Source organism: Zingiber officinale, chromosome 6A, assembly GCF_018446385.1.
Source record: "Zingiber officinale cultivar Zhangliang chromosome 6A, Zo_v1.1, whole genome shotgun sequence".
NCBI lineage: Eukaryota > Viridiplantae > Streptophyta > Magnoliopsida > Zingiberales > Zingiberaceae > Zingiber > Zingiber officinale.
Genome location: NC_055997.1, coordinates 77,112,432 through 77,130,411, shown reverse-complemented (window position 1 = coordinate 77,130,411; position 17,980 = coordinate 77,112,432). Strand labels below are relative to the sequence as shown.

Genomic DNA, 17,980 nt, shown 5'->3' with positions numbered 1-17,980 from the left:
GCATCCCTAGCATTGGTTTATATGACATGTATATATCCAAAATCAATTATCATGTAATATGAGCTCAATGTCATATTTATTGCATGAAACACAAACTAATTGTGCCAAATCCCTAGGTATAAGATTCAAGTCCTTCTCCAAACCACTTGGCACACTCCATGGCTCCTCTAGACTCCCAAGTAGTACTCACTTGAGATCCATTTACCATGGGCCCCAACTTGACTCTTAGAGCTCCCCCTAGAGTTCTTAACCTTAGCCACCTCCCTAAGTGACTCGTCCAAAATTGTTAGGCCACATCGGTGCACCTCCGGTGACACTTAGCCTACAAACCTAACCCTTTTAACCTTGGACACCTTGTCCTTGGTGAATTTCTTCTTACCATTAAATGGTTTTCCCTTGCTATTTATTGACTTCTCCTTGCCATAGTCATATGCAACCTTAGCATAAAACTTTCCCTTAGCGTTAGAGAACTCTCCCTTACCATGATCATTTGCCACCCTAGCATATGATCTCTCCTTAACCTTGGAGGGACTAGATCGGTGTCCCAAGCCCAATCTATCATTGTTAGGTCTTTGGCTACCCAACATCATATTTAATTTCTTAGATCCAACATTAAATCTCTTAAGGAATTGTTCTAACTTATCAAGCTTTTCCCTTAAAGCTTGATTCTCCTTCTCTAGGTTCCTAACCCTAGAGTTAATTTGTCCACATTGGACATTCCTAGACCTACCCTTCCTAGGCATATGTCTCCCTTTCTTAGAATTAATGCCTTGGTTCTCCTTAGTTCTACCATTTCTAGGTTTATCATGCATGAGTTTCCTAGATTTTGATCTACATTAACCATATTCCTATTATGATATCTAAAACCAAAATTTTACATGGGTAAATAATAAGAATTATTCTTAGCATGCATGGGAGTATAAGAATTTAAATTTGAATTACACTTCAAATTAGGGTATACCTCCCTTACCCTTGAAGCTCCCCCTTGACTTGAGCTCTTCTTCTTCTTCTCCCATTTCTTCAATTACGCTAGCTACTTGATCTTTCCCTTCTTGGGGCATTTGGTGTGGTAGTGACTCTTCTCTCCACACGTGAAGCATATGATGCGCAATCTCCTTCCTTGGATTTTTTCATTCCTACAACCCTTATTAGTATTTAAATTAACTTGAATGGGTTTAGGAGTTACCTCTTTCTTACTCAATGGACATCTACTCTTGTAGTATCCATTCTCATTGCACTCGAAGCATATTATGTGGTCCTTTGACTTCACTTTGATGGAGGTGCTTGCTAGGTTAACCACTTCCAAGACCTCTTCTTCATTCTCTTCACTTGTCTTGAATTCTTCTTCAATCCTTGAGGATGTAGATGATGCCTCGTCTTCCTCATCCACACTTGTGGATGACCTTTCTTCTTCCTTCTCCTCCTCGGAAGTTGAGCATGAATCGACTTCCGATTGCTCCTCCTTAGAAGTTGAGCATGAATCGACTTCCGGTTGCTCCTCCTCTACTTGAGACACTTCTTCCTTTTCTTCGTATTTTCTTTCTTCTTGTGTAGGCATGAGTTCTTCTCCTAGAACCATCTTTATCTTGCTCCATAAATCGTGGTCATTCTCGTATTCACCTACACAACTTATCACATTAGAAGGTAAAAGTTCAATCAACATTGATATTACCTTATCGTTTGCCTTTGACTGTGAGATTTGCTTCTCCGTCCAATGTCATGGTCGGAGCTTCTTCCCTTTCTTGTCCTTCGGGACTTCAAATGACTCTTCCACCACCTCATTGTGTCACAATCCGTCTCGCGGAAATTCTTCATCTTTACCATCCAAAGGTGATGTCCCATAAGCTTCCTCCTTCAAACTTCAGCGGATCAATCAAGCCGGTCATCTTTTGCTTCCTTGGTGATTAGTCCAATATAGAGTGTTCTCGCTCTGATATCAATTGTTAGGAGGATCTTACGGTCGGCTAGAAGGGGGGTTGAATAGGTGTGCCCCTAATTGATCACTTCCTAGGTATTTGTTAGTGCGCAAGCGGAAATACAATAATACAAATATGAATATAAAAACTAAAGACAAGAATAAGAAAGAACAAGCCACTAACACATTCGTTTACGTGGTTCGGAGATAACTTGCTCTTACTCCACGACTGTCCATAAGGTGGACGATCCCTCAATCCGTCGGTGGATTAGTCCCCGGAAGCTCCGGCTAGCTCAAACCTCTTTGTGGGTGGAGAAACCTCACCACAACACTCACCAAGAACACTTGGACACAAGGGAAACCTTGAGTACTTAATGACTACTAATTAGGCTTTAATCAAGTCTAATTTCGTCACCTTGACCGACCATCCCAAGCTCCTTCTTATAGAGTTTGGAAGAAAACAGCTCTGCTGTTTTACCGTTAACAGTGGACTGGTCCTTGCACCAGTCGACTGATGCCAACCCAACGGTTCTCTTAAAGGCTCCCTACCAGTCAGCTGCTACAGTGCACCAGTCGACTGCTACAATGTCGTTAACTGCTACAGTGTCCGTTGACTGTTACAGTGCCCCTTTGACTGCTACAATACCTCCCGGGATTTTTCCTTAAGTACAATCTTTTATGCACTCGTACCCTCACGACTCACTTAACTCTTCTTTACAGCCTTGACCTCTTGCTTTCAAGCCTACTTCCTTTGGCTTTCGTCCCTCAGATGCATCCAAGCTCGTGGCTCGTCCTCAATGCTATCCTTCGCGTATGCCTCGAAGTCGTTTCTCTCGGCTCTTGTCCTTGCTGCCTTGTCCACGGTCGCTTGGATGCTTCATCTTTCACCGGACCCGAAGCCATTAAGTTGAGTTATATGTGTATCTTGCAAATCTGCACACTCACATACACATATCAAATAATAAGGGTAAATCTAACTTAAACCCTTTGCCCAAACACCAAAACACATGGTCACATGGATCATTGGGATTGCTCCAATAGTGAGAAGGATGACATTGAAAATGAGTCGATGAGCTTGGTGCATCTGAGGGAAGAAAAGTTACGAAGAGTACACCAGTCGACGAGAAGAACATGCACGGAGAATTCGAGGAACAAGAAACTAGGAAGAAAGCATGCCCAAGGAGAAGATCGAAGTTGGGTTTGGGAGAGCTCAACTCCGGATGAACAGAGCATTACCCAAGTGATTGAAGATGTTCATTCTCAGATGAACAATACTCGAGGTACCTTTAAGTGCATTGGAAGCATCTTGAAGGAAGCTGGAGGTATCGTCGCGACTCTACGACGTGGAAGTGCCTAATACTCCGGCAACTCAAAATGAGTTTAATGTCCAATTATGAAACCTTGAAAAATGAGGAAGAATCTAAATATAATTGCTACACCAAAACTTGGTGCAAAGAACCAACCAACTTGTCCAATAGATAAATCAAGAATACGGAGATAATAACAGCAATTGGAGAAAATGTGATTTCATTACAAGGCCTGCAAGTGAACACATCGACCAAGTCTGAATTGAGTAACATGAAACTTATTAGTATGAAAGCAACATGAACAGCAACGAAAGTCCCAGACCACCTAATTGACACCAACTAAAAAAACTTCCTTCTGCTTCAGGACTTTACCTCCGCATCACTATCCTTTCTAATTCATCAGTCTTTTACTCCAGAAGCATTCCCTTGAAGTTAAGCAAACGGTTAAACTGTTACCTGCTGGAGTTGAAAGCGACCTCAATCCATGGATTAGATCCACCACACACACAACATAAAAGTGCAGCCACCACTAGAGCCATGAGACCTACAGGCAGGCAAGATGGTCATCCTCCTCGTCTCTTGGCATGTAGCCAATCAATTAAATCTCGCAGATCATCCGAGTTGGTATATGACAGGTGTTGCCATAATGAGATCGTAGGATCGATTCTCGGGACAGCTGAGGAATAAATCCCCTATCCCTGTATTACACCCTGTCCATCATATGCTTGCTCGGATGCTACGATTTATCTTCCTCGTGATGGTCTTAGGTTGAGTACAGTGGAGACGCTGGGGGCGAACGTTTCATCTTTTTTTTTTGTCACAGTGTAGCCAATCAACTAGCCCCAAAGCAAGGCAGGGATGAGTTAGTTATTACAGGATAAAATTTATTTCAACTATAATTTTTTAATTTACCTCTTAGTTATAGGATGAATGATATATGATAGTAAAATGTGGAATCCAAGGCAGATTCCACTTTTACTATAATGTAGCCAATCAACTAATAGTATCCATCTCTATCTTTCCATTCCATGTTTGTGTATTTTTCTTTGTTTTTATTTTTTTGTAGCCCATCAACTGACAGCATCCCTCTGTATTCTTCTTCTTGACAATCATCATGGTGACTTGTTCTTTGTTGTCCAAGGCAGCCAAATCCTCTTCGCAAAGGTGACAATCTACGGCGAGGGTTTTGACCACTGTTAAAATTTGGAGTCTTTCATGATGTTCATGCTGTTTCTGTCCCCGTGCCAGCTCATGCTGGGAGAAAATGCTTCCTAATTGAGCCACTGGTGTCTGCGTCACTCAGTCTCACACCATACTCGTCTGTCTCTCCTTATCCTCCCATTCCCAGCCGCTGCTGCTCCAGCCAGAGAAATCTCAAGCAATTCTGAAGCTTCTGAGGCAGATCCATCCATTATTGAGGTGAGAGAGCAACTTTAAGTGTCTTTACATCTTAACTGCACTCATGAAAGCTATGATCTTTGAGATGCTATAGATACCGAATCAGTCGGCGGATCACAGAATCTTATCTATCTACGTTTTCTTTTGGAGGTGTTTTCTTGAAGTCAACTCATTCGATTCTGGTACTCTATTTTTCTGTTTAGGAGAGATCTGTTAAAAGCAAGTATCCTTTGATACGCTTGCAGATGGAGAAGATTGTTTCAGATGATTCAAATATTGCTGATGAGCTGAATCTTCCAAAGCCTGAGGATGTAGCAGGTGTTGAAGCAAGAGATGAAGAGGAAAAAGAGGATATTGTGATCGAAGAGGCAAAGGAAGAAATCTCAATTCCAGTGGAAGACAAGGGCTCACATGATACAACTGATGTACCTGATACTCCTCAACCAGCTGAGGATTCAGAGGCATCTATCGCAGAAGACCCAGTTGGAATATCAGAAGAACTTGGTCTTTCAGAATTTGTTACTGAAGAGGAAAAAACCGTGCAAGAATCGATAAAAGATGCTTCTGTGGAAACTGATGACAAAACCCCTGAACCACCATCTGTGAGCATTGCACAAGAGCTTGCCGATGCCACTGTTGATATTAATGGAGTGGAACCTCCAGTTGAAGCACCAAAGGAACCAGCAATTTCAGAAACTGTTGCTGAAGAGGTAAAAGGTGTTGATGAATCTTCAAAAGTTTCTGGTGCAGATAATTCCAACATAGTAGAACATGACAATCCTGTAGAACCGGCATCTGAAAGCATTGCTCAGGAGCCTTCTCAACCAACCTTTGTAGAAGAAAAACCAGCAGTTGAGGAGGTTTCAACTAATGCAGTTGAAGTCAGTCCTCAGATACCAAAGGAAGAGCTTCCTCTCGATGGAACTTCAGATGTTGTTCCTTCTGAGCCTAAAGAAGTTCAAGTAGAAACATTAGTTGCTGAAAAGAATGTAGATCACAATGCTGATTCTGATCACAATGTTTCAGAAACTATCGAAGTTGCTGAACATGTCGCCAAGCCAGAGCTTGATGCTAAACAGGAGAATCTCGAAGAGAATTTAGACAACGAAATGACTACTTCAACTGAAAGAACACAATCCATTGCTGAAGGTGTCGAAGTTAGTAAAGATGCCAAGGATGCGAATTTTGAAGGACAGAATTCAAACTTGGTCCAACTATCTCGAGACATTAAAATGGTTGAATCCAAGGAGTTGGAGACACAATTAAAGGATACATTTGAAAATGAGAACACAGAAGATAAGGAGCAAGATACTCGAAGTTTAACTGAAACCAAAGCAGATGAAGAGGTTATTAAAGCTGAACTATCAGGTAAGAAACCTAAAACCATAATCTCAAAAGTGAAGCAATCGATTGTCAAGGTGAAGAAGGCATTAATTGGTAAATCACCAAGTTCAAAAACTATGGCACCTGAAAGAATTGATGAAACAAAAGCTAAGTAGGTGAAGATTTTTTATGAACAAGTTATTAGCAACATGGTCGGTTCTATTGGTTGTTTCCCTTTTGCATATATGTTGTTTAAGCATATCGTATAATCTGCCAGCCCCTAGTTTACATGTTTACTGGAAGCTATTATTTTGGAAAGTTCTTATGAACCTACGCAAAACAAAGGGGAGGTTGTGAACTGTATAAGGTTGCCCATTATCAGCTCATCTATGTAAAGTATGTATATGTATCATTTGCTTTGTGGTTTCATGTGGCACTATGTTGTTGAATCATGATATTCTTTTAGTTGATAATTGTATTATAATGTGATGTTTATCTGTGCTTGGTATACAAGTTGTCAAAAGGCTCTTAACTAATCACCAAAGGCTAAATAACTTGAAAGTAAGGTTGGAACTACATTGAGATGGAGGGTTTAAGTAGCAATAGTTGAAGTGAAACACCAACTTGAGAGAGACACTATGGTTTGTTTACTTGTGTGGGAAATAGAAAATGACGAAAGGAATGGATGGAAATCAGTGGATGGAAGTTTTCTTTCCCTTGTTTAGTTGGATATAGAAAAGAGAATGAAAATTTGCTCAAGTATTTCATAGCTACGTATCCTTTTTGTACTTTCTAACCATCCTATTCCCCATCACAAGTATCAAAAAGAGATTGGTGTTTACTTTATTTATGAATTAATTATAAACTTGAGGGACTAACTCAATGGATTAAACCTTGAAACAAATAAGTGGACAAAATGCAATTGCGTTAGGAAATCAAATGCCATTCTTCCTCTGAACATTGACAACCTTTAAGAAAATCACTCTGAAGCAGGAACTAAGAAGATTAGAGTATAGAATGATCACAAATTGTCCCTGTCAAAGTTCCTTTTACTAGAATGATAAACTCAATGACCAATTTTTCTGTAAATTTGACTGTTCAGATTAAAAAAAAAAGGAATGAGAAAAATGGGGAAATTTGACAGCATAACCAACTTGCCGTCGTGATGCTTATCGACTCAGTCTATATGGTCTGATGTGTTGTCAACTTACCCTTTTATTGTCCAGGGCATGTCTCCTTCAAGTAGTTTTCATGTCTTGCTTTTGGAGGATCTCATGCATTATTTTAAGCACCATATGACTGTAATTAACCTTTTAACAAATGAGAAACTCAAGGACTTCAGTTTAGTGCGCAAAGTAATTGCTAGACACCTAGACAAAGTAATTGCTTGATCTCCATTTCTCGCTATCAGATTAGTGTCGATAATCCTCTATCTGAATGAACATATGACCAAAGTGTGCACATCATCTACCCACTCAAACCACTTGACTACAAAATTACATTTACTGATTTATCTACACTATTGTTCACTAAAATTTAGTGTCTGTATGTAAGAAATACATCAATAATGAATTAAAGGATGCATCAACAACAAGATCAGAGACGGAGCTAAGAATTTCATATTGAGGGAGCGAAATGTATGTGTTTATGTTGAGGGGAGGCGACCATGTTGTTACCTCTCATTCGCCTCTCTTTCACCCTCTATTCGTATACCTCATACATTTCTCTGCTTTAGCTCCGTCCTTGAACAAAATCTAACTATCATCAATCTTTAAAGCAATATAGAAAACCAAAACAATAGCCAGCGAAGAGTTGAACTGAATCCATTACTAAGGACTATTATTTCTTACTTGTCAGCGGAGATCTTGTAAGCATGGAATAATCTTCTATAGGAGTGGGCGGCGGCAATCTGTATTCCTTCTCCATAGGGAAGAGAGAAGGTCAATGAAGAAGCTTAAGAACATACTCTATTTCAGGAGCATCTTCCCTTATATACCAAGCTCATCCTATAGAGACTATCCACCTTAAAGCTTATTCATCATTAATAGCTTAATATTAATGAATCGGGTTATTGGATCTACACATTGAATCCACATCCATTTAATTCAAATCCCTTTATATGTAATTAAGCTTTAGATCACTTACTTGGGGTTTAGTTTTCTTAATAGCAATTAGTTGTGTATGTTAATCAAGGGTAAGCTCATATTATTAAGATTAAGTTCACTCATGTGGATTTAATTGGATTTAGTCCATCCACCTGAACTTAATCCTATACTACATCCACTTACCTATAAATGCAACATTTCATTTTGGTTACAACACAAGTAATGGAAGCTATACTGTGTTTTTTCTTTGCTTATCATCTTTCTGCCCTTGTTCATATCTCACATCCTCCTTGCTCGACTTGTTTTCACCATATGTTTAGGACAACAGTCACATGTAAAAAAAATAATGAATCAGGTAACATCGAACTTGGACGAATAGTTTGGCCCCATGGAAATTTACACTGTCACATATAATAACTTATGCAATCTGAACGTTGTTCTTGAGCACTGTCAAGAAATTGGAGATAACTCTCTACTAGCTAACCTTTGCACCTCTCATGCATCTATCTCTCTTTCCTTTGTTTGCTTGAGCTTCATTATGGGATTCTTGTGACTCTTCTTGTTTTGTTTCTATTTTATTTCAAATAAATTGGTTGGTCTAAAGAATATTTTGAGTTTCAAATAAAAGAGACATTATGGCTTAAAAATAATTTGACTGATCCAATCAGATGGGACGGCCCATCAAAGTAACCACTACTGCCTAACTTCGGTTGGCTGGATACAAGTTGAGTCTGTCTTTAGTAGGTCGACTTCCTTTAGGTCAGACTTTGTTCAGGCCGAGCTTCTTTTAGATCGGGGCATCCTTCAAGTCAGGCTTTCATTTAGGTCGGACTTTTTTCAAGTCGGTTGTTGTCAAGATGACTTTTCAAGAGATCGGCCTTCTCAGGAGGTTGCCTTTTAGCTACCAAGCACCATAAAAATCTTTGGACATAAGTTTGGAAAGACTCAAGGAAGATATTAGAAGAGGGGCCAAGACGAACTTTAGCAAGATCTCCTCGACACTAAAATCAAACCTTAAATAGAAGATGGAGAAAACGAAAAGTGAAAATAAACGGTAAGACCATCCACATCAGTATCCTCATCCAAAATCTAAAATTTAGGATAAAAGAACTCCTTTATTAAATTTAAATATCCATTTTTCACTACATGATACATCAACTTCCCTATAATTTACCATATATTTATTTTTTTTTATTTTTTCTCTTTCCTTCATATTTTTTTTATTATTAGTTGGAGGAAAGAGATAGAGGAGGGAGAAATTTTTTATTATTAGAGGGAGGAGAGAAAAATAATATTTAATGTTTAGGGAATGAAATTCATTCCCTAAATTTAAATAACTACTATTCATAAAATATATATTTAGGGAATGAGTAGGTATGTGATGTTTTTTAATGCAAAATGTAAAATTTAAAGTAAAAGTTTAGTTTAGGGTAATTGATATGAATGATATAAGGAGAGTTGAAAATATTAAAATTGCTTACATTGTTGATGCAGTCGAATATCCTTAAATAAAAAGTAAAAGGATGATCGACCATTAATTTCTAAAGGACACACCTCTTTTCCATTGAGAGACACACTTTATCGACCCTTCAACAATCATCGTGTCGAATCAAAGTTCCCAATAGGAACTTACCTAAATCGATTTAGATACGACTCGGATTTGACTTGAGGTCTCCTCCAAATAGGTGCCGATTTGATCCCAACTCGGTCTGATTTGATTTCCAATTCAGCTTGATTTTAACTTGATCACACCACGTAGTTACGACTATCTCCGTCACATCATTAACAAAATACAAATACTTAACAAATCTCTTTAAATTGGAGCACAAAACTAATCTACTGACAATTGGCTATCTTGGAAGGTTGGCTTATGCGGCATAGCTGTGGGGCTATTCGTGGAATTGCGACGTGACGTGTTCTTGTTAGAGAAGTAATCGCGATGACCACACGTACCGCAAAGTTGTTGTTGGAGACGCTTGAGTTATTGGGCCGAACCGGGCCTCCAGAAGTCTCCAGAAAGTTCGTCGATTAGAGGCAGACCCCACCAACAACGAATTCAAAATTTTGCTTAAACGAGATGACCTGTTGCGTTCTATAAAAGCCGATCACCGAGTCTGGCACTATCCTTTCTACCATTTCATCCCCTTTTTTCTCTCTCCGCCTCCTCCACGACTCGACCTCGCTCTGCCGTACCCTCGCCGCCCATCGCCGCCGCCGCTGCTCTCCCTGATTCTGCCTCCTATTTTATGGCTTATGCCTCCTCGGACGACAGAAAGATCGTCTCGCCGCGTTGGAACTCCAAGCCGCTCGCCCATCTCATCGAACCCCGAACCCTAATCCTTCCGCCGCCAGCGCATCCGCCGGTGGGATACTTGATCGCCCTCGGTCCTTCGCTGCGCGCTGACCCTGACGGGGCTGTCTTTCTTCGCAAGCAGGCCTTGGTCCCCGTGAATCCCAAGGTCGTCCCTCCTCCTGTGGTCCTGCGCTTGAATCCTGCGTTCTTGGCGCAGATGGATGAGAAAAGAACGGGATCGCTTCTGAAGGTCCATATTTATTTATTTATTTATTTATATTTTCCTTTTTTTTATTTTTTGTCTTCGCTCTTTTTTTCCATCCTAGAGTTTGCCCTGATTTCAAAGATTGTATTCTAACGAGTTTACTGTTGGCTCTTTTCTTGTAGTTTATGGGAGATGAGAGTCTGTATCCGTCCCCAGAGGAGGAAGTGAACAGGAAAATTGTGATTAATCAGCTTAAACAGGTCTGTGTAGATGAAAATTAGATATTTAAAATGGTGATTAGTTGTGGTCAAATCTGTTGTCCAAGTTGATAAATTTGAAGTTGTTTGCTCGCTTGTTCTTTTTCTTGTCTTTTTCTTTTGGTCGTTGTGGTGATGGATATGCCTTTGCTCCTTACTATATATCTCCAACAGTTAGTTTCAGATTAAGGGATCCGATTTCCAGCTTTTTTTTTCCTCCTCTTTTTCCCCTAGAAATAGTGTTCCCGTTAGATAATAATGAAAATGTTGTGTTGTTTCTTTTCTTTGATGTTACAAAGTAAGTTTGTTCTTCAGTTTTAGAATTATTTTTTTTTTTCTGTTTATGAAGTACTTATTTCTGAAATCAACTTGTCATAAAAGCCCTGCTGTAAGTGTAACATGTTTATTCCTAGTAGATAGTCCGGGAATGGATAAAGAAGATTGCTTGGCAACATCGTCTACCTAAGACTGTGATTTATCAAACAAGTGCAACTGTTCTTACATATGGTTCATATGGTTTAGGGGTAAGTTATCTTGATCTTTAGTCTATTATTATGATAGATGCCATGCACATGTTTTCATTAAGATTTTTTACAATGAAAATTTTGTGAATTTTTTCCTTCTTGTATCAATGTGTTTGATTGATATAACATGATTAACAAAGGGAATTTGTGCTATGTTGTTTTAATCCATAACCTCAAGTGGCATGCGAAGATATGCTTACATGGCCTTATTTTTTTATTTCTGAAATGCTGCTTATTTTTTCCATGTGTCTAATTGGTTTAGCAATTGCTTCCATTAAGTGTAATATTCCTTCTGAGAGAAAACCATCCTCATCTAGTTTTTTCTGTTAACCTTTATGATCTAGAAGAGGAGACTGAATTGTATTAAATATTTAACCAGTCAACATTGTGTGTATAAGGACATTGCATTATAGGTGCAGGCGTGTGTGGGCATATGATGCATGTGTGTGCGTACTGGAGCTTATGTGTTTTTGAAATTGAGTCCTCAACTATCTTTTTTCTTCTATAAGAATTTTACAATGCTTTCCAACTAAGTTATTGCTTTTGAAAGTTTGCTTCTTTTACTTTTTTTTTGTGTTCGTATATCATAATAAATTGGCGTTTCTGTTCGTTTGGAGAAATTCTATTAGCAATGAATAACATGGCAAAGATTTACTTTAGCTTTCAGTTATCAAATTTTCTGTCCCATGTAAAAAAGGAAAAAGTGGAATGTTTTATTACTTATGAATTTCCATTTACCTAAGGTTTTACTGTTGATATGTGCTAAATCTTGATTTGTAACTTTTTCATAGAAAGTTAAATTTTTGTATCTTGTTCTGAACAAAAAGTTATATTTTCTTGTTGCTACTGTTTGTTTACAATTGTTTAACAAAATGACAACTATATAGGTTCACGGTCCTGAATCTGACATTGATGCATTGTGTGTTGGTCCGTATTTTGCCACCATGGAGGTAAGTCTGTACATGCCACTATTTGTTGCATTTCTTTGTTAATTGCAAATCATGATGCATCTTGTTGCAGGAGGACTTTTTCATTGTTCTGAGATCAATGTTAGAAGGGCGAGTAGAAGTTACAGAACTCCAGTGTGTCAAGAGTGCAAAAGTCCCATTGATGCGTTTTAAGTTCAATGGGATTTCAATTGACTTTCCTTATGCGCGCCTTTATGTTGTTTCTGCTCCTGAGGTGTGCACATAAGAATATTTTAAATGATCATGCTGTATGCATTCATTTGTTTATGAATGATAATTCTCCTTGCATATTCTACTTTGTTGTTTAGCTACTTTTGCTTGATTAACTTATATATTTAAGCGCATGCCACATTAGACAAATTTTCTTAAATGCTCTGATTATCCATTCCCATGCATATCAGGTGCTTTCACCTTGTGTTTATGTTCAATGTTTAATCTTTTTAAGATATGTCAAAAGTATAGGTGGAATTGCCCTTTTTATATCTGTTATATCAATAAATATTCAGTGCATGAATTCAAAGTCTGAGCTTTTACTTATTTGATTAAACTCTTTAAGTAATAGATGGCAATTACTTGTATTACAGTGTCTGAACATTTTTGACCCGTCCATATTAGCAAAAATTGATGAGACTAGCTGGAGGAGTTTGTCTGGTGTTCGTGCTAATAACCGCATCCTTCAACTAGTTCCAAATTTGAAGGTATTTTTGTTGTCATTTTTTCCTCTTCATAATCCATTTATATTTTTCTTTAAAAAAACTTTTTTAAAAATAAACTCTTATGTTTGCACATTTCATATTTACGTCAGTTCTTTTTCAACTTCTTCATTCTGCAATACAAAGCTTTTCAGACATGGGTCCTTGGCAGTAACATCTTGTGATCTGGGCTACTATCTTTATGCTTTCAAATCTGGGTATTAGTGGTTATCTTATAGAGCTAAAAAGTACTACCACGAGATGGCTAGGAATTGTTAATATGGGATTTTTAAGTTTATTTAGGAATTTAATTCATATTAACTTATGCATATAAATTTATTATCTTAGCATTTTATACTTTCTATGTTTTTTATTGATTGAGTATGAAGTTTTCTCAATTGAATATCAAAAATTGTTTTCATCAAGGTTTTTTTTTCTAGTTTCTGTCAGAAGCTCGGCATAGATAGAATCTATACTTTCTTGAGGAAGCGTTATAGATAGCAGTGTTTGAAATGTCGTTTCGTGCCACCCGGCACGGACGGTTTTTACCATTCCGCCGGGCGGCCGAAACCGGCACGGGAGGCGTCCTCGTCTCGGCGGCGCTGGAGGAGACGTGGGACGCCTCCGTCGGCGTCGAAGGAGACGCGGGACCTCCGGTGGCGTCCCGCAACGCCTTCGGCACCGAAGGCGTCTTGCGCGATGCCTTCTGCAGCGCCAAAGGCGTCGTGCGCGACGACTTCTGCGGCGACGCTTCCGGCGCCGTCGGACGCCCCTCGCGGGCTCGCCCGTGATCATCGCAGCGCAATCTCGCGTACAATCGCGATTTTTTTTTTTCTTCTGTTTTTAATAATTATTTATTTTATATAATTAATTTAAAAAATTCCAAGGAGGATGTGTGATATTTCGAAGAGACTTTTATAAACCTTAATTAAATTATCCTAATAAAATATATAAAAAATATATTTAAAATTAAAATAAATTAAATAAATTTTATTAATTAATATTCTGAAAAAATAATATTTTAAATTTCATTTAAAAATTTTAAAAAATATATAATAATTTTATTTATATTCTAATATATTTTTTATTATTTTAAATTTTTAAAAATTTTAAAAAATTCTAATAAATTATATTTATATTCTGATATTTTTTTTATTTTTTAAAAGTTTTTTACTTGATATTTTTTACTATTTAAAATATATATTATTTAATTAATAATTAATTAAATGAATAAATAGTTAATTTATATAATTATTATTAATATAAAGTAATATCTTGTATTAATTTATATACTTATTATTATTATTATTATAGATACTTCCATTTTAATTTGAATTATTAATATATCAATTCTATTTAAATAAAATTATTTTTAATTATTTTTTTCTAACAATATTAAATTATTCAATAATTAAGAATTTATAATAAATCAATATACAACTTATTGTTATATACACAATAAATATATTTATCTTATAATTACTATAGATAAATAAAAAATACCGAAACTGTATCGGCACGACACGATACGATACAGAAACCTCGGCACGGGTCGAAATTTTAAACCTTGATAGATAGTGATATAATTTATAACCTTGTTTCAAGTTATTATTATGCCTATATTTTAGTTATTTATTTTGATAGGATTAGCAGAAGTGACTTCTACCCTCAATTTTGAAATATTCATATGGTGTCCTTTGCTGTAATCTCTAGAAAAGGGCGGATGTGTTGGTTTGGTGAAAGGCTTGAAGTTTTGGCAAAGCCAAATAGCAATCCCGAAGCTAGACATATATAAAGTTGTGATGAGCTAAAATTTCGTTGTTCATTTTTTTTTTCTCTGCAGTAGCTAGTTTTTTTCCTCTTGTTTGCAAATGGACAAAACTGATCCAATCCTGAAGCTGGTAGTCATATTGAAATTTATTCGGTGATCACAATCATTAAGTTCTTTATTGATTACCTAGAACCATAAGTAGCTGGGTGAAAGATATGCACATATAATTTTTTTTAAAAAAAGAGAGAGAGAAAACACAAATTTGTATAGAATTTGTGTTACTTAAGTATTAACTCAAAACATGGATTGATCACTATAATGTCTAGCAGAAGGATAGATAATAATGGGAATAGTCGGCTTCAAGTAATTCTTAATGCAATATTATGAATTCATCTCTTCCATGTTTTGAGTTTGATTTCTTCATGTAATGAACTAATCTCTTCCAACTTCATTCTTTATTAATTTCTTGTGAGTTTGATTTGTAGAATTTTCAATCTTTGTTGCGGTGTGTTAAATTGTGGGCAAAAAGGCGCGGAGTTTATTCACATGTATGATCTCTTCCACTTTATTCTTTCCATGAAGCTTTTATATACAGTTCGTCTTGGTAAAATAACATCTCTGAGTTGGTTAAATTTCAGTTATTTGGGTTCTTTGGAGGAATTCACTTGGCCATCCTTGCAGCCTATGTATGTCAGAAATATCAGCATGCAAGTATTAGTGCTCTCTTATGCCTTTTCTTTGAGACCTTCTCTAAATGGCCTTGGCCTGAACCAGTAATTCTAAGAGATCCATTGATTCAGTTTGGACATCCTGATATGCCGTCATTTATGCCTATCATGATGCCTTGTAGTCCATTTGACTGGTGCAACTCTAATATTACAAGAAGCACTTATACAAAAATTGTTTCTGAGTTTCAGCGTGGATATTCCTTGACTAGGGTAAGATCATTTTCAGAATACAGCTTAATCTTTCTGAATTACTTTTGCAATGTGTATTTTTTATGATAATAATGGGAATGCAACATGCTAGTAATCTCATGTCTTCCACCTATTTGTTTATGTTATTGAATTCTTCCATATGACCTACTTTTCTCTTTCCTAATTTTGAGTTGTTCAAAATTCATGAGAAGATTTTATGAATTTCTTGAGTTTATAGAGTCATGCAAACATGTGCATTTTGCATCTGATCATTTTTGGTTTGTTGAGGGTTGATCACTGATCTTTTCTCCAATCTGTGAATTTCCACTTCCTAATATTCAAAGGAGAAAGTAGATATCCCCATTACTTGTATGGTTGAATCAACTCTTGTTTAGCATTTCATATTGGGCTTACCTTTTGCAATCAGTAACATAATTTTTCTAATTATCTATTTTCATGAGGTTCTTGATTTTTCTAGAGATTCCTATTAATTTGGAAACAGTAATTGATTCTTCACATCCATTTCACATGAAGTTTTTGGATCTAACCTGTGATTGATGTACTACCTACTCTGCTTATCATCTGGTATTGGGGCAATTATAGATTTTCAGGGTGCTTAGCACAATTTACTATAATATTTATAATTTTCACATTATATAATTTATAGATTTTGAATTTGTAGCTTCAAAATTTATAGTTTTCAGATTCTCATTTATTTTAAACGTAAATAATTTAGCCTTAATTTTGTATTTTACATGCCCATGGATTGTATCACATGCATGTTTGTTTTGTTCCTTGGTATGCTTGCATCTTTTTTCTTCCAGTTTGAAAAGGTGATACTTGTGGCAAAACTGTTTCTTGTCACATAAACAATTCATTAATTATTATTATTATTGTTATTTTGTGGTTTCAGTTGCAAGATCCAGAAGGATTGAAGTTTAAATGGGAAAGTTTGTTTGAAGCATATCCATATAAAACAGAGTATACTCATTTTATGAGAATTTTTCTTGCTGCTCGAGATGTGAATCTACAAGATTGGGCAGGCTGGGTGAAGTCACGGATCCGAGCTCTCCTGCTGAAGGTTCTTGCTGACTTTGTGTTCTTTATATCACTTTCATGCTTGTTCCACGATTTAGAGATTAATTGCTTTATAGTTTGAATTCATTTTTTTCATTGTTAAATTTTTTCCTTGACTCGGAAGCTTTGTTTTTTATTTATGCAGCTGGAAATGGTAATCAAATATTGTGATCCAAACCCTACAGAATTTGTTGATCATGTTGTAGCGGAGCCTAATGTTGTATTCTATTGGGGCTTGTCGCCTGATGGGGAGACAATAGACATTGATTGGTTGAAAGAGGAGTTCATGAAGAGTGTTAACACAGATCATTTACCTGATGTCAACCATAATCTCTGCAAGCTGGATTTAGAACTTGTACATAGTTCCCAGCTCCCTAAAGGCCTAGACTTTGATGCTGGTAGTGCAAGATGGTCCAAACCACACTGGAGAATAAGAGATAATAGAGAATCGCGAATACCGCTCTACTCCCAACATCTGCCACATTATTTTGTTGGTCATGCGGCGGATGGAGAATACCCTGCTGCTGCTGCTGGCTAGTTGTTTCTTTTTGTTGGTCATGCGGCAGATTGTGGCTACTACAATTTTGAGTATCCAATTGTACGCCCCTCTCAGCACTGCCTAGATAGAGAACAGATCAATATGTTTTGAGAAATGGTTAATCTCTCAAGTGCGGTCTTCCAACTAATCTTCTACATTGCCTGTAAAGAATGAATGAACGTCCTAGAAATTGACAAAGGATCTCAACGTGTTGTCTTTTGGATGTGTTGTTTAGCTGTCTATAATATACTCATTTGAAAAATAGGATTATGTTTTGAACAAAGAAGTTCTTGGTGTTATGCATGCGTGTGATTTATTCTGCAATTCTTTTCCATAGTGGCTAACTAGTTTTGGATATGATTAGCACCTTGCAACTGTGCTCATGAGAAAGGGCCAAACTGTAGGAAAACATTGGTGCCGATCCGACTAGACAAGGCATTTGCTGAACCATCTAATTCTCCTCATTTAATTAGTTGCTTTAGTACAGGTAACTTAATTAATTTGTTAAACTTAATCGATCTTATTAGTCTACTTAATTCGATATAAAATTATGTTTTTCTTTATAATAGAATTATATTTATTTTTAATCATTTTAATGAATTCGAATAGCTAGATATCTTTACTATTAAAAAAATACATCTATTTAACTGTGTTACAGACGGTAGGTGGGTGTATCACGAAGAAAGTTGT

The 17,980-nt window shown here is 36.9% G+C and overlaps 2 protein-coding genes across 6 annotated transcripts; both read left to right on the top strand.

Moving 5' to 3' along the window:
• Positions 1-4,328: 4,328 nt before the first annotated feature.
• On the top strand, positions 4,329-6,451 carry LOC121996649 (neurofilament medium polypeptide-like). Of its 5 annotated transcripts, none has more exons than XM_042550681.1 (3): positions 4,329-4,641; positions 4,715-4,770; positions 4,866-6,451. In XM_042550681.1, the coding sequence occupies exon 3, from the start codon at positions 4,866-4,868 to the stop codon at positions 6,117-6,119; it is 1,254 nt and encodes a 417-aa protein (XP_042406615.1). In that variant the 5' UTR covers positions 4,329-4,641; positions 4,715-4,770; the 3' UTR covers positions 6,120-6,451. The 5 variants fall into 5 exon arrangements, with proteins under 5 accessions (XP_042406615.1, XP_042406617.1, XP_042406613.1 ...); XM_042550683.1 differs by having other exon boundaries at positions 4,330-4,641; positions 4,727-4,770; XM_042550679.1 differs by having other exon boundaries at positions 4,330-4,641; positions 4,692-4,770.
• Positions 6,452-10,166: 3,715 nt separating this feature from the next.
• Positions 10,167-17,614, top strand: LOC121996648 (nuclear poly(A) polymerase 3-like). The gene is made up of 10 exons (XM_042550677.1): positions 10,167-10,591; positions 10,729-10,806; positions 11,220-11,327; positions 12,215-12,277; positions 12,348-12,509; positions 12,880-12,993; positions 15,244-15,306; positions 15,397-15,696; positions 16,589-16,756; positions 16,898-17,614. The coding sequence occupies exons 1-10, from the start codon at positions 10,295-10,297 to the stop codon at positions 17,288-17,290; spliced, it is 1,746 nt and encodes a 581-aa protein (XP_042406611.1). The 5' UTR covers positions 10,167-10,294; the 3' UTR covers positions 17,291-17,614.
• Positions 17,615-17,980: the final 366 nt, after the last annotated feature.